Source organism: Sapajus apella, unplaced genomic scaffold, assembly GCF_009761245.1.
Source record: "Sapajus apella isolate SASKATOON/1434 unplaced genomic scaffold, GSC_monkey_1.0 scaffold19, whole genome shotgun sequence".
NCBI lineage: Eukaryota > Metazoa > Chordata > Mammalia > Primates > Cebidae > Sapajus > Sapajus apella.
Window position 1 is genome coordinate 29,038,585 of NW_022436959.1, and position 14,990 is coordinate 29,053,574.

A 14,990-nucleotide genomic window follows, 5' to 3' on the forward strand; every position below is an offset into this window, starting at 1 on the left:
CTGCCAGTTTTTTCATTGGTCCTTCACCTCACAGAGGGGTAGAGGATTTGATAGATTGTGGTAGAACCAATGTGAAGCCATGCCAAGCACTTCACTGGCACTTAGGCTCCTCGGAGATGCGGGGGAATGTTTCACAGGTGTTAATGAGGAGAACTAAAATTACCCCAACACTGTTTAGCCTGGGCCCGCTGGGGACATAGCCACCTCTTCCTGCCTGGCCCTCTGCTATGGCACCTTTCTGGAAGATAGGAGGAGGCAAAACAGATTCTAGAACTTCCCCTCTACTCCATTCTTCTCCTTCCCTCTGTCTTCCTTCTGCCCTTCCTCCCACTTGCTTCTCCTCCTAGTTGCTTTTCTCCTATCTGCCTTTCAACAACAACAACAAAAGGCTCACTTTTTTGCCTCTAATGCTTGCTTCATGTCATCCATTCATGCATGTACACATTTACTGCAAGTACTCATGCACTTGTTCATTTGTTCAATAGATGTTTATTGAGTTGCCTCTGTGCCAGGCATGGTGCTGGGCTCTGGGCATACAGTGGTGCATAAGACATAGTCAGTCCCTTCCAGGATGGGGCTAACCATCAAAAGGGGAAGCAGATGGCAATCTAATCGTTACACAAGTAATCCAGCAGCTCCAACTTTGGTGGGAGCTCCAAGGGAGAGGTGCAGGGCTTTGGGACGTGTGATGGGGAAGACACAACTTTTTGAGGAGATCGGGGAACTAGCCAAGCCAAGTGTCATGGCAAGACTCATCAAAGCAGAAGAAACAGCCTGAGCAAAGGTTATGGGCCCGGGAGGACCTGGAGAAAGAGAAACCATGCTCCAGAGTGTGAAGGGGAGTGAGGGGCAGAAGGAGAAAGGGAGCAGCTGGGCCTGCTCTCGTTGGCCACAGAAGAGCTTTCTCTCTGTATGGATCTGAGCCCTCCAGCCTCAATGTACCCACAGCACGAATCACTAATGTTGTCAGAGTCAAGATAATTGGATAGGAAAACATGGATTCTGTGGAAAAACATAAACTGCAGTTAATTATATTTGTATGCAAGTTATAAATCTCTATAAATTATATATTCATACAATATGTGACAATGCAGGGGAATCAAATTTTCCCTCTTTCCTTGTGCATAAAATTGCTTGTGGTATTTCCATATTTTGAGATTGTAAATATCGATCATCTTGTTTTATATATGCACAGAAGAAAATCCATTGTGATGATGTATCATATTTCTTTTATTCTGGGACCTGCAGGAAGGCTAATGAACATATGAGCAAATCAAGTTTTAAGGCTGTTCTATCACAAACACATACACACAGACACACTTTATTGTTTAGAATAGTTTTTGGTTCACAGCAAAATTGGGCTCAAAGTACAGAGATTTCCCATATACCCCTTTTCCCAACATATACTTAGCCTTTCCCACTATTAACATCCTATACCAGATGGTATATTTGTTATAGTCAGTAAACCTACATTGACATCAATATCACCAAAAGTCCCTAGTTTACATTAGAGTTCACTCTTGGTGTTATACATTCTGTAGGTATTATAAATGTATAAGGGTATGTATCTACCGTTACAGGACCATACAAAACAGTTTCACTGCCCTGAAACCCCACTGTGCTCCACCTATTCATCCCTCCGTCTCCTCAAACCCTTGGCAAACACTGATCTTTTTACTGTCTTCATAGTTGGGTCTTTTCCAGAATGTCATATAATTGGAATGATACAATGTGTAGCCTTTTCAGGTTGACTTCTTTCACTTAATAATCTTTTTATTTTAGCCAGCCCCATATGGCTGAAGTTCATTAGCATCATCAAGTAATAGTCAATTACTTAAGTCATACACTTGTCCATGGAAGGAGAATTACTAGATTGATGTCATGTAATTTTCAGGTTATCTACCAAACAAAGCAAAGATTCAGTGCTACTAATTCAGTATTCTGTGAGGGCCAGTAGCAGGAGTCCAATGTAATCTGAGGGCCCCTACTTCTGCCTGAGTGACTTTTTAGATCCCATTGCTTCCTGAAGCTGTACATTTACCTTACACTGCAACAGTGTATGAACATGCACACCATTTCGAGTTGTTGGTAACCAGTTGCACATGTTATATTACAGCTGAAGATGGAAAAAGTATTTTATCTGCCTTAGACAAAAGCTCCACACATACTGCATGCTCAGGTAATCTAGATTAAGGAAAACTACTCAATTTTAATTATTTGACTCAAACTCCTCACCAAAGGAAACTGACTCATTTTGTTTTCTTTCCTCCTCTCTAAAGGACCCATAGATGAACTATTAGACATGAAACCTGAAGAAGGTGGTAAGATTTATGTGTTTCTTTGGGATTATGATTTGTTTGATTTTTTAAAATTCCTCTTTTACATGTAAGAAAATGTAATGTGAATCTTTTTAATAGCTCTGCATTCCAAAGCAAAGTTTTTTGGGTGACAGTCTTTATAAATGACCTTAAATATGCCCACGCACAAACTAGTATGTGTGGTCTGTCATCATTAGTATAATGAATTTCATAATGTTCAAACTACTACAGCTAAAAGTTATATCAGGGGTCACATGCTATAGTAGAAAAAACATGACTTTCAGAATCAAACATGTGGATTTAAAAACTGGTTTTAACATAAATGGCCTGTATGGCTTTAAGCAATTTGCTTCATACTTAAACTCTCTAAGCCTGAGTTGTTCTCATTTGTAAAATGGAACCAATAGCAACAGCCTTGGTGGGTTATTGTCAGAATTGGAGATCATGTGTGTAAGGGGCACTTGATGGTCTCTGACACCGGGTTGTATCAAATGGTCATGAATTGAGATAGTAAGAGTAGTCATGTTTTCTGGCTGTTTTACTGTGCTGCATCTCTGCTGACCCGTAGGTAGATGCAGAGGGAGAGTTTGCTTAGTTAAATCCCACACCCAAATTACCAAACCTAAAATCACTTATGAAATAACCTCCCAAAAGAGAATCCAGAACCATAGATTTCGGTGAGACATGTATAGTGTTAAGTGAGCCTAAGACATTGAGAGCATTCCGCCTATTTATAGCCTTAGCTCTCTATCTGACTGAGGATTTCCTTTTAATGATGTAACAAGAGTCCAAAATACCCCTGAAATTTGGAGCCAAACTCCAGAGCATCCCATGCCCTGGTGGCTGGCATGCAGCCTGCCCAGGCTTTACAGGTTTCTCATGGGACTACAAATTGGCTGAGGTCACCCTGCAGGCCCCAGTCAACCAGGGCAGACAACTCAGTCCAGTCTGGGCTTGATGTTGATTTAATTTACAAAGTGTGTGAAGAAGAAAATCTCAGGAAAACAGAGGACATTGGTTAAAGTTTTTTCAAAAGTGGAAAGGCACCACACCTCTAGCATTGTTTTCAGGGCTTAGGGACACAAACTTGAGGACAGATATCTGCTTTCCGTGTTACTTACTACAGGTAGCACATTGTACAGTATTGTGTGAATGTCCATGCATATTTTATCAAAATGACTAATCATTTGTAAATATTGAAATCATACCAGGTAGTGGAAGTAATAAGCAGCTAATGCAGATTGCCATCGTGTCCATTTTTGTAAAAACATTTTCCCCTTGGCTTAAGAACAGATTATTTTGACAGAATAAAGGGGTCTTTTATAAATTATTTTTGGAGGGGATAAATATTTTATTCGTACCAAAATGAGGTAAAGACAATAATAGAAAAAGCCTAGATACCCACCACCCAGTTTCAACAAGGCTTACCAGTTAACAAATGTATTTACAATTCTTCACATGGTTTAATTCATTTTGATAGGAATGTTGTTATTCCTTTTAGTCCCATCATGTTATTTATATACTTTGCTCTTTGCTTTTATTATCACCTTCTTTAATTTTATTATTTTAATGTTTGATTTTTGACTAGGTAGTACATTCACATAGGGACAAAGGCCAACTTATAATAAAAAAAATACACGGCAAAAGAATCCTCACTCTCATTCCTCTTCCTCAACCCCTCCCTATTCTAATACTCCCATCCCCCAGTGTGTCTTAGTGTTTCTTTACCCAGACACAGCAAATATGATTCTGTGTTCTGTTTCCCTCTTTCTTAAAAACAAAAAAACATTCTTGGCTTTAGAATTTAATTTTTTTGTAACTTGGCAGTAATGGTACAACCCTAACCCAGTAGTCAAGCATTTCTTTACAGAATTAAATCAGAAATGCCACTGACTGCGATAGATGTATACTTTTATAAACTTCCACGAAACCATTTGCCAAGATACATTGAATGAGATTTACACTGTCTACTTATTTAAACAACGTTCATATCTCATTGGTTTACAGTTACGATATTTGTTAGTTTTATAGACTAGCAGTCCATACCCCTTCTTTTGAGTACTCAATATAATTCTAAGGATAGAGATATGAATGTGCTGATCCCTAAAATGTGTAGTTGTTCTCAGGTAGAATTATTGAGTTACACATTGTCTCAATTAAAGGCAATGTCACACAATTTCTCCTTTCTCTTTATCACTGCCAACCCACAGCCCTTCTTCAGGCATGAGTAGGGCTGCCCCACTGTCTGCCTCGGCTTCTACGTCGTCAACCCATAGGATAGCATTGGCTTAAATATTAACGTGGTCACTAGAATAAAAATATTCTCTCAGTGCACAGAGAACTTGTAGTGACTGAAGAAAAGAACACTCATTAATTTGTTGTCTTCAAAATGTGTGCCCTTTGGAAAACTGCCGGAAGGCCCAAATCCTGAATTAAAATGCTGATTACGATATGCATGACATTAAACAGTCAAAAAATAAAAAGAGCTTAATCCAGGGATGGCTGACTTTATAGGACTGGGGGGTGATAAGCTCTAGCACCCTGCTGCTTGGGGGCCGGTTCACTCCCAGTGGTAATTCTGTTAGACAAGTAATGGCTAAGCCGTGGTACAATGTTATCAAAAGGCAGACCGCTCATGACAACAGCAGCGATTCTCAAAGAGCCATTGCCCAGCAAATCACCTCCATTCAGTGTCTTAATGACATTGGCTTTCTCCTACTAAATAGCTAATGTAATGGAAAAACCAACATTTGACTGCAGTTTATAAAACTGTATTAAGTAAAAAAGAAAGTTAGTGACATTTTGAGACACTTGAAAATAGCTCTCAAATTGCCTTAACCACATGTGGCAATCTGACCTGCATTCATTAATTATTATAACATGGAGAAGTCTTTGCATTTCCCAGAATTGGGCCAAGAAAAATGAATATCAGACACCTGAACAAAAAAGTGGTGTTAGAAAGCAGAAGAGAGTTCAATGAATTCAGCTCACCTAAGTCTCATAACTTGGCCTAACGCAAAAGATCCCTCTCTAGGCTAGGATAAGACTGAGCCAATTAAAACAATTTTAATTGTCTGTATTATAAAGTGTTTACCTCCTGCTACTTTCTTGGTTACTACTTCTAGACTTGTGATTCTAAACTGTGGTTACATGTCAGAATAATAGCTCATTCAATAGCTACCCTAGGCGTGGGTAAAAACTTCTAGCCCACAGCAATCATACATGTTTATCTCTGAGTTCCTCCTGAGTCACTCAAAATTGTCTCCTGCAGTTATCCATATATTACTGACTAGGGATCTGTCTGCTTCCTCACATACAAAGCAGCAAGTACTAAGCTCCTTATCTTTTCTCATAAGCTTTCCCTCCTCTCTGTCTTCCTTAGCATCCTGGGATGTACTGCTGGCTTTGGTACATTTTTTTTAACCAAATACTGTTCTTAGCTGATCACTATGTAGCCTGTAATGTTTTCTCTAGATTTACCCCTATAAAGATTTCGGCCAGGCACAGTGACTTATGCCTGTAATCCCAGCACTTTGGGAGGGCAAGGTAGGCAGATCACTTGGGGTCAGGAGCTCAAGACCAGCCTGGCTAACACAGTGAAATGCTGTATTTACTAAAAATGCAAAAATTAGCCAGGCTGGTGATGGGCATCTGCAATCCCAGCTACTCTGGAGGCTGAGGCAGGAGGATCACTTGAACCTGGGAGGCAGAAGTTGCAGTGAACTGAGATCGCGCCACTGAACTGCAGCCTGGGCAACAAGAGCAAACTTCATCTCAAAAAAAAAAAAAAAAAAGATTTATGTAAAGATTTCTGTAAATATTTATCCTTACCCTAGGTTTTATGTTTTTCAATAAGATTACTTGTCTGCTAAGATCTACTGCTGAAATGGAGTAGCAAGCTTGGCGATCATCAACAAGAATTTTTTTTAGTGCCTACTCAGGGTCCAATACTGGTTTGTTTGTTTCTTTTCAGAGAGTAGGAGTAGTTTTTCCTCTATCTGTTCTTATTATAATCTATATCATTTTCATCAGAGGGAAGTTCTTAGAGACAGCGTTCTTGAGTTCCAAACAAGTGCAGTTTGTTATAACATAGAATATGTTTTTCTTGTTAGCTATTTTCGTAAGGTGTTTTCCTCCCAATCTTGCCCCTACTCTCTTTGGGTGATATGAGGACAGTGTTGGTGTTTGGGGTTTTATTGCAAGTGTGTGGCCTTTACAATTAGTCATAATGTCGAGAGTGGGGACAAGGGAGAAAACCAGAGAGATGGAGTCTTCCTGTTTCACACGCAGATGAAGGTAAATTCAGTGACATTTATCTGCCAGCTTTCTTGTGCTCTCGTTTTTGGTCTATGTAGTTTTGTTTCCTTCCATCTTCTGTGTTCCTAATTTATGCTGAGGTCATGAAACTCAGTATGAGTTCAAAAATACCACCTGAGTGAGCTGTCACCAATTTCCCACACTGTGTCTGAACTTAAAAGAGCTTCCTCTCTCTGTGAGTTTTCACACAGATATTACTCATTGGTTCAGGATCAGTTCTCCTAGGGAATGTTCTCCCAGGGGCATGGGTTTTTATTTTTGAAAACTTGGGCAGTACAGGGCAAACATGCTGAGTGGATCTGTCATCTCAGCCTTTCTGCCATGGTGCCTGCATGGTGTCTGGCTGCCAGTGGAGCCATCTGACCTTAGGAACCCTCAACACTTCACAAAAGCTTAAGTATTAATTTATACATGAGACCCTCAATAGGTTCTGAAGTAAAAGCAGAGTGCTACAGTGAGAAAACACCTTGACCTGTGAGTCAGGGTCCCTAGCCAGATGGTCTCTAAGTAATAAATTTTGTGACATTGGATAGGTTATTTAACCTGGGTGTCTTTTTTCTTATCTGTAAAGTGAGTTAGAGGAGATGATCCCTAAGATCCCCAATAGTTTGTTTGTTTGTTTTTTTTAAAAAAAAAAAAAGTGTGATTTTTCTTACTGGGAGAAATCATCAGATTCCCAGAATATGTTTGAGCAATGGCAAATTGAGAAGTTTTGCCGAATTGAAGGCTTTCCAGATGGCTGTGTTGATGGATGGCTGAAAGGGCTGCATTCATGCTTGACTGTAGAGGTCCTGAACACCGCTAGACAGAGTGTTACTTTACCCAGTAGTCAGGGGAGCCATTGAAGATGTCTGAGAACGTGAGTAATCTCACATCCGGCCTGTCTAACTTTGCTTTCTGTTGCTTATGACAGAATACCTGCAGCTGGATAATTTATAAAGAAAAGGGCTCATGCCTATAATCCTAACACCTTGGGAGACCAAGGCAGGAGGATCGCTTGAGACCAAGAGGGCAACAAAGCGAGACCCTATCTCTACAAAAGTTTTAAAAGTTAGCCAGGCATGGTGGCATGTGTCTGTAATCCCAGCTACTCAGGAGGCTGCAAAGCTGTAGTGAGCTATGGTTATACCACTGCCCTCCAGCCTAGATGACAGTGTGAAACTCCATCTCTTAAAAATAAAAAAGAAAAGAAAGAAAGAAATAGAATTTATATATTAGAGTTATGGAAGCTAAGAAGTCCGGTTCCCAGGGGCCACATCTGGTAAGGGCCGTTTTGCTGGTGGGGACTCTACTGTGTCCCAAGGCAGCTCAGGGCATCACACGCTGAGGGTGCCGAGTATACTCCCTCAGGTCTCTCTTCCTCTTCTTAGAAAAGCCACCAGTCCCACTCCTGTGATAATCCATTAATTCATAAATCCATGAGTGGATTAGCCCATTCATGAAGGCAGAGCCCTCATGACCCAGTCACCTCTTAAAGGCTCCACCTCTCTATGCTGCACACAGGGATTAACTATCAGCCTGAGTTTTGGAGGGGACAGATATGCAAACCATAACACAGACTAAGCAAAGATACGCAGTAAGAGGGTTCCTCTATGGAGCACCAGCAGCTTTACCAATGGGCAATCCCAGAAGGGCTCCCAGATGCAAATTTGTCATCAGAGTTCCAGAAAGAACTTGGAATTGGAGGTAGAGATTGGAGAACCTTCTGAGGTGACATTGGTACGCTAAGAATAGCAAAGATCTTCTCTAGAGAACATAGGGAAGGCATGGTGGTTTGGCATGAAAGCTTAAGGGCAGCCAGAGTAGGAGGAGGCAGTGGAGAAGGTACCGTCAGGGAGTTGGAAGGTCATCCAAGAGAGCCGCCTCGTGGGGACTCCCAGGAGATAGCAGCATTTCCAGGCCAGGCAGTGGTACATATGATTCTGCCGAGGTCAAGGCCTGGGAAAAGAGTATTTAAATTGGCCATGAGGATCTCACTGCTGACCTTCAAGAGCGCTACTTCAGCGTAGGGTGGGCGCAGGAACTTAATTACAGGCAGCTAAGAAAAGAGTAGAGCCAGAGTAGAGTACGTGGTTGTGGAAGGAAGAAAAAACCAGAACAGTAACTTGAAAGAGCGAGGGGACGGCGGACAGCAACATCCAGTGAAGACTGATTAGTGTTGAGATAGGCACACATCTCCTGCAGCTAGGGGAAAGCAGCATTGAGGAATGAAAGACTAAAGATGCGGATCTGAATAATGGTGGGAACAAAGCAGGCTTCAGGAAGGAGGGGAGGGCACGGAGAGGGCTTATCTTAGAAAGGAGAGGGAATGCATGCAAGGTCATGGAGTTGGAGACAGGTGAGGATGTGAGTACGTCATGTCTGTTGGCTCTTATTTTTGCAGCAGCGTCTGTGGTTGGGTTATCTGATAAGAAAGTAAACATGGAGACTTGGGAGCCTGCAAAAGAGTAGAGGGAACTTGGAGTGCCATCTGTGGGTTTGGCACCTGAGAGATCCTCAACCCTTGTTCATTCTTTAAGACAAAAGCAGGATTGGGGCACCATTAGCCAGAAGCAATCCACGTCTGCATGGGTGTAAGCCCTGACTCCAGTTAGGAGTTTATTACTAGAGTTTCTCCCAAAGAGCTTATCACATCTCTGCATGTGTCTCCATTTTCTCTCAGCTGAGTTGAATTTTTTTTCAAAGAAAATGATAGCATGATGCTCAAGAGCCAACTGACTATAGAGTTATTTCTCAAGTCTCAACTTGTCTGGTTACAGACCTGAACCCATCCTTTTCTTCTTGTAATTAGATTTTTCTTATGAGTTATGTGTAATAATTTTAAGCATCTTAATTATCAGTGCAATAATTGGGAGGTTTTGTGTTTTATGGTTCAAGCCAGTGCCAGTTTCATTGCTTTTAGCGAGTAGTAAGTTCTTTTAGAAGAGAACATGTGCACTGTGTAGCCTGTTAACCGTTGAATAACCAGGAAGCTAAATAAAAGGCTAAATTCAATAGTAGACCTCAGTATAGGCAAAATCTGTATTTAGAACTGGCTGTACGCAATATCCTCACCACGGGTCCTTTTCTCTTTTCTGTCATTAAAAAGTTTGAGTTGAATAGGATATGGTATTAGTCAGAAGTTTTTTGGTTGCAAGTGATAGAAAAACCCTATTTGAAATAGTTTAGGTTTAAATTGTTAAAATGAAAAAGAATGTATTGATCCATGTCATGGGAACACTCAGTTGTGAATTGGCTTCAAGCAAAGCTGGATCCAGGGTCTTAGACAGTATTGTCAGGATTCTCCCTCTACCTCTTCAGGCTGTTTCCCTCTATGGGTTGACTTCATTATCACTGGAAGCCTGAATTTGCATCTTTAGAGCTTGGAATCCCAAATAAAGAGAGGCCGTCTTCCATTAAGTTTCTATATACCAAATTCAGGGAGGTGTCCAGCATGTGTCCATCCCTGAGCCAATCACCATCGCCTGGGGGATCCCTGGGGGATGGAGGACTCTGGCCAGCCTCAGACACTCATTCACTGGGGTGGCGGGTAACGAGGCATTTCCAGCAGCATCTCACCAGGATCACATGGAGAAAGTGTTTCCCCAAAGGGAAAACTGAAGAAGCAAAGGGAAGGGATGCTGAGTTAGCAAAAACCACCAAAGTCCCTTATAAACACCATAGCACAAAACCTAAACAGTTAAAACAAAGATAGAGCTATCGCAGTCTGCAGTTATTTTTAGAAGGTTTACAGTTTATTATTTGTTGTTGCTAATGTTAATGATGATCTTCCCTGGACAGATATCTATACTAAAGCAGTGAAGCCTCCGCCAGGGTTTGACTTAGGGGAGGGCTGTATAAAGCAACTGCAGAAGGAACATCCACCATTTTCAAGGTGCATTTGAAATTATCTGCTCCTCCAGGGGCTACACATTGACTTGACTTGGTTCTAATAAAATAGGTTTGGCCCAGTAATTACCTGGTTTTGGTCCGGGCAAAAAGTAAACCATGAGAAATGGTTTGGGCATTCCAATTCCAATTGAAACTAGGAAGTGTGGAGTTTTTTAAAGTTAATATACATTAAAAGGGTGATGCTGGGGAGGGGAGCATGCATAGATACAGGTGTTGATGGAAACATCTGGAGCTGCAAAGGTTGCTTTTCTTTCCTTCAGCCCCTCTCTTCATTCACAGAGGTGTATTGCCTGCCTGACCTCACAGTCCTGCCTCACCCACGATGTGCAGGTTCATGTGGTTTCTGGACCACCCTGTTAACATCACACTGATTCAGAAGCCTGTCGAAAATGCCATCTTTCCCATCTTCTCACCCACAACCCCTACAGGTTATTTCTCAGTGAGGATTTCTGTGATAACACAAACAATAAGAATGCTTAAATTAGATAGTTGTCCGACTAAAATGATGTTTTGCCACTATTTTTAAACCACAGTAACATGAGAGTGACTAGACTCTTCCCCTCCCTGATCCTGTCTGCTCAGCACATCAGAAATCCCCTTCATCTTTAGATCTTTATGTAAAGTGTGATTGAAAATAGGTCCAGTAAAGCCAACACAGAGAACTTTACTCTTTTTTAAGCCTTTGCTTATTAATTATCTTATATATTTGAAGAAAACCTGGTCATCTAATTTGATATAACCATATCAGAATTGCAGCATGGCTCAGAAAAAATATATAAATCATGATTTTTTTCTTCTCTTTATGAATTACCAACAAAAATGTTTGTAGTTTCCAAGTGGCAATTATATACTACAACAAAGCTGCAGTTCATAAAACTATCAGTTCTTGGTTCTCAAAATATGTAATAAACCCAATGAAAGGACTTGGTGTAAGATTACTGATAGTAATGCTACTTGTATTCAATATTCACTATTTTGCCAATGTTCCTAATGTAAGGACGGCTGCCTTCTTTAAAGCCTTCCTTCTGGAAAGGCAGTTAGTTTAAGGTGTGTTTCTTTTGGTCTTCCTGATAACATTGAGGTGGCCATTATTAATGTGATAACCTTATGGATGAGCAAACAGAGGCTCAAGGCGAGGGTCTCAGGATTTTACTGAAATCACATAGCGGTGAAGGGGTGGACCTGAGGCTTCCCCTCTGATCCAGTGCTCACTTCAACCCTCCAGAACTGTGTCTCTGGCCTTTGAAGCTCCCTGACCTGCAGCCTCTTCCCCCTTTATTTTATCGCTGCAAAGGACACTCAGGCAAACAAGACCCACTTTTCCTTTGCTTCATGCAATGGAGTTTCAGCAAAGCGGGAAGGAAGCAAGGATGCCTCTCTTGGGCACTGTTGAGCTTCTGAACATCCTCCCTTCCCTGTCTTGCCCTGGGCCAGGGCATGGTGAAGGTTCTCTCCCCATCCTGGGTGGCAGGACAGGCTGCCACATGGCATGCTGCTGTTCCAGCCCAGGCAATGTGGATTGAGGGCTTGCGTGGGAAGATTCGGGAAGCTATGCAAACAAGGAACTAAGATCTCCAACATGTTTTCAGTCTTGGCTTTGTTTCATATTTGAGAAATGTTTTGGTAAATTCACTTTTATATTAAGGAAAACCAAAACCCTAGAGTCTGATGCCCAGCAACTGAACTTGCTTTGGAGGACAGGGGATGAGGGAGCATGGGATTAGAAATTTAATTCTATAAACTCTTAAGAGAGGCTATTATAATGGCATGAACTTACATTTTGATTATCTTTTTCTTAAATCTCGCCATCACCCAGTCGCCCCCTTCCCAGCCCCCACAGCATTGATCCCTGAGGGCTTGAGCCCCCTGTGGTGATGTTTTGTGTTCTGTTACTTCAATCAGCTTGCCTGGGACCAGCGGCAGGGACCTCGGAACCTGAAGGTGCTGACAAAGATGACCTGCTGCTGTTGAGTGAGATCTTCAGTGCTTCCTCCCTGGAAGAGGGCGAGTTCAGCAAAGAGTGGGCCGCTGTGTTTGGGGATGGCCAAGTGAAGGAGCCAGCGCCTGCTATGGCCCTGGGAGAGCCAGACCCAAAGCCCCAGACAGGCTCAGGTTTCCTTCCTTCGCAGCTTTTAGACCAAAATATGAAAGACTTACAGGCCTCGCTACAAGGTAGGTACAGCAGGGATCAAAATGGGGTTTTTTTGTTTGTTTATTCTTTTTCTTTTTAATCCAGAAGCCTATTTCTTCCTTGTCTTGTTTGATGTTTTCTCTCTTTTTATTGAGTTTCTAGCTGGAGACTCGGAATCACATTCCAACTCTAAGATACGTTGCAGGGTTAAAAATACATTCTCCCCCCATGTTAACATCAAAGATTAGAGGAGTGGTTCTAAATCATATTGTCATACTTTGATTTTAGACTTCTTGTGGCATCCTTGAGAGGATCAAACAGCTTTCATGGTCACGGCCCATTGGCTCAGCCACTCCATCCTGAGTGCTCCACGTTCCCATGAGCCTGCCCTCTTCCTGGGTGCTGACTGACATGGCCCAGGGCCTCATCACTCTTTTTGCACACTTTGTTTGTCTTGCGCTCCTGTTCCCTTTCTGTCCTGATCCACCTCTCCTCTGAGGACCCCTCACCAGCTCAGCTCTTCCAGTCCTGCCTTAAACACAGGGCCAAACAGTACTTCCTCAACCACAGCAAAAAAAGAGTTTCCACACTGATCAGAAGTGGTTGTCAGGCCAAGCACAGTGGCTCATGCCTATAATCTCAGCAGTTTGGGAAGTCAGGGTAAGTGGATCACTTGCAGTCAGGAGTTCGAGACCAGCCTGGCCAACATGGTGGAGCCCCATCTCTACTAAAAGTACAAAAAAAAAAAAAACCAGGCATGATGGCACATGCCTGTAATCCCAAATCCCAGTTACTTGGGAGGCTGAGGCAGGAGAATCATTTGAACCCAGGAGGCAAAGGTTACAGAGAGCTGAGATCACACTACTGCACTCCAGCTTGGGCAGCAGAGTCAGACTCCTTCTGAAAAAAACAAACATCGGGGGTCGGTATCAACATCAGTAAGGGTTCAAGGTACACCAACCACGTGCTGGCTGAGAATTGCTAGCATTGAAACACATTGGATTACAGTGCAAAGCCTGAAACTCATGTTGAAATTTAAATTTTTAAGTTCGAGTTTCTAAACACACAGGCTTCTGAAAGGAAACCATATTTTAGTATTTCAACACTTTTTCCTTCTTTCATGTGACTTTAATTGTAAAACAGGAATCACTTAAGAAATTCTCAAACTATTTTGGTTTTTCTATGAATTTAGGCTCTCTCCCTAATAAACAACATGTTTATCTGGCACTTAAAGCTGAGAACAAAATGGTAAAGTTGGAACTATTAAGTAATTATGGGCTATTAAAACTTCAGGTCTTTAGAGATGAGATCATGGACACAAGAGTTGGTGAGCAAGACAAAAAAAAAAAGGTCTTCTTTTTTTTTTAAATGAAATACATGACTCCTTTTATCTTCCTTTGGGAGTCTTGTTTCATAGCCATTTCATTTATTTGCAGTAATGGAGGTAGAGATAGCAGGGATAAATGTAATCCAAAAATGTTTCTCCACCCTGAGTTTCACCCCAGGTTTCACCCCCTCAGTCACGGGAGCTGCAAATGAGTAAGGCTGCCAATTGACTAGAGTTTCATCCCCACCCACCTGTGGTGGAGGTGCTAACAAGTGCCGAGAGAGTTGAGGCAAAGCCCCGATCCTCAACTGATACCTTAGGGCTGCTGAAAACTCCCCAGCTGTGTTGCAGAACGAACCCCACTCAGATCCTCAGCTTTGGAAACACAAGAGCCCCTACTGCCCACAGGGAGTGGTTGGGACTGTTTTCCTGCTTAGCCAGGGTAGTGAAGTGTCAGTCATTGTAAAAGCCCATGCACACATGTCCACAGACAGCCAAGAAGTCAGCTCCACGTCCACTTCCTGAGCAGGCAAAGTGAGAGAAGCTCATCTCAGTGCCCGTGGTGGGGCTGCCAAACTATGCCAGAGAGCTGTGATAAGGGCAGTGGTCATGGGGAATTGCACTTCAGCCTTGCCCCGCATACATGGGAAAGGCACCAGACCACACTGAGGTCTAAGGAGGGAGGTGTTCTGAGAGGGAGAGAGAAACACAAGCTCATGCTACGGAAAGAGGAACAGGGACTGCAAATGGAGGCCATTTGTTACTCAGGCCAACAAAATTTCATTTGAGGTTGCCATCCTACCAGTACTTTAGCAAGTCTCTCATTCATTCAACAGATATTTACAGGGTCCCTCTGTGTGCCAGGCACTGGGAATTCATCTGAGGACAAAACAGACCAGGCTGTCTGCTGTCCTGGAACTCACATTGTAACAGGATGCAGACAGGCAGTGAATAATAAGCATAGTAATGAGCAAATCACACAGTAGGCTAGAAAGTGATCAACGTT

The 14,990-nt window shown here is 42.2% G+C and overlaps 1 protein-coding gene across 25 annotated transcripts in view; it reads left to right on the forward strand.

Annotated features, from left to right (window-relative positions):
* ICA1 (islet cell autoantigen 1) overlaps nucleotides 1-14,990 on the forward strand; it is a 157,548-nt gene that overhangs the window by 129,707 nt on the left and 12,851 nt on the right. For 15 of the 25 annotated variants that reach the window (XM_032287107.1, XM_032287114.1, XM_032287104.1 and 12 more), the window contains 3 exons: nucleotides 2,117-2,179; nucleotides 2,280-2,321; nucleotides 12,429-12,698. In XM_032287107.1, coding sequence (XP_032142998.1) covers nucleotides 2,117-2,179; nucleotides 2,280-2,321; nucleotides 12,429-12,698 — 375 coding nt within the window. Of the gene's footprint in view, nucleotides 1-2,116; nucleotides 2,180-2,279; nucleotides 2,322-12,428; nucleotides 12,699-14,990 lie in introns of those variants that run through there. The other 10 variants (XM_032287118.1, XM_032287117.1, XM_032287119.1 and 7 more) reach the window with 4 other exon arrangements.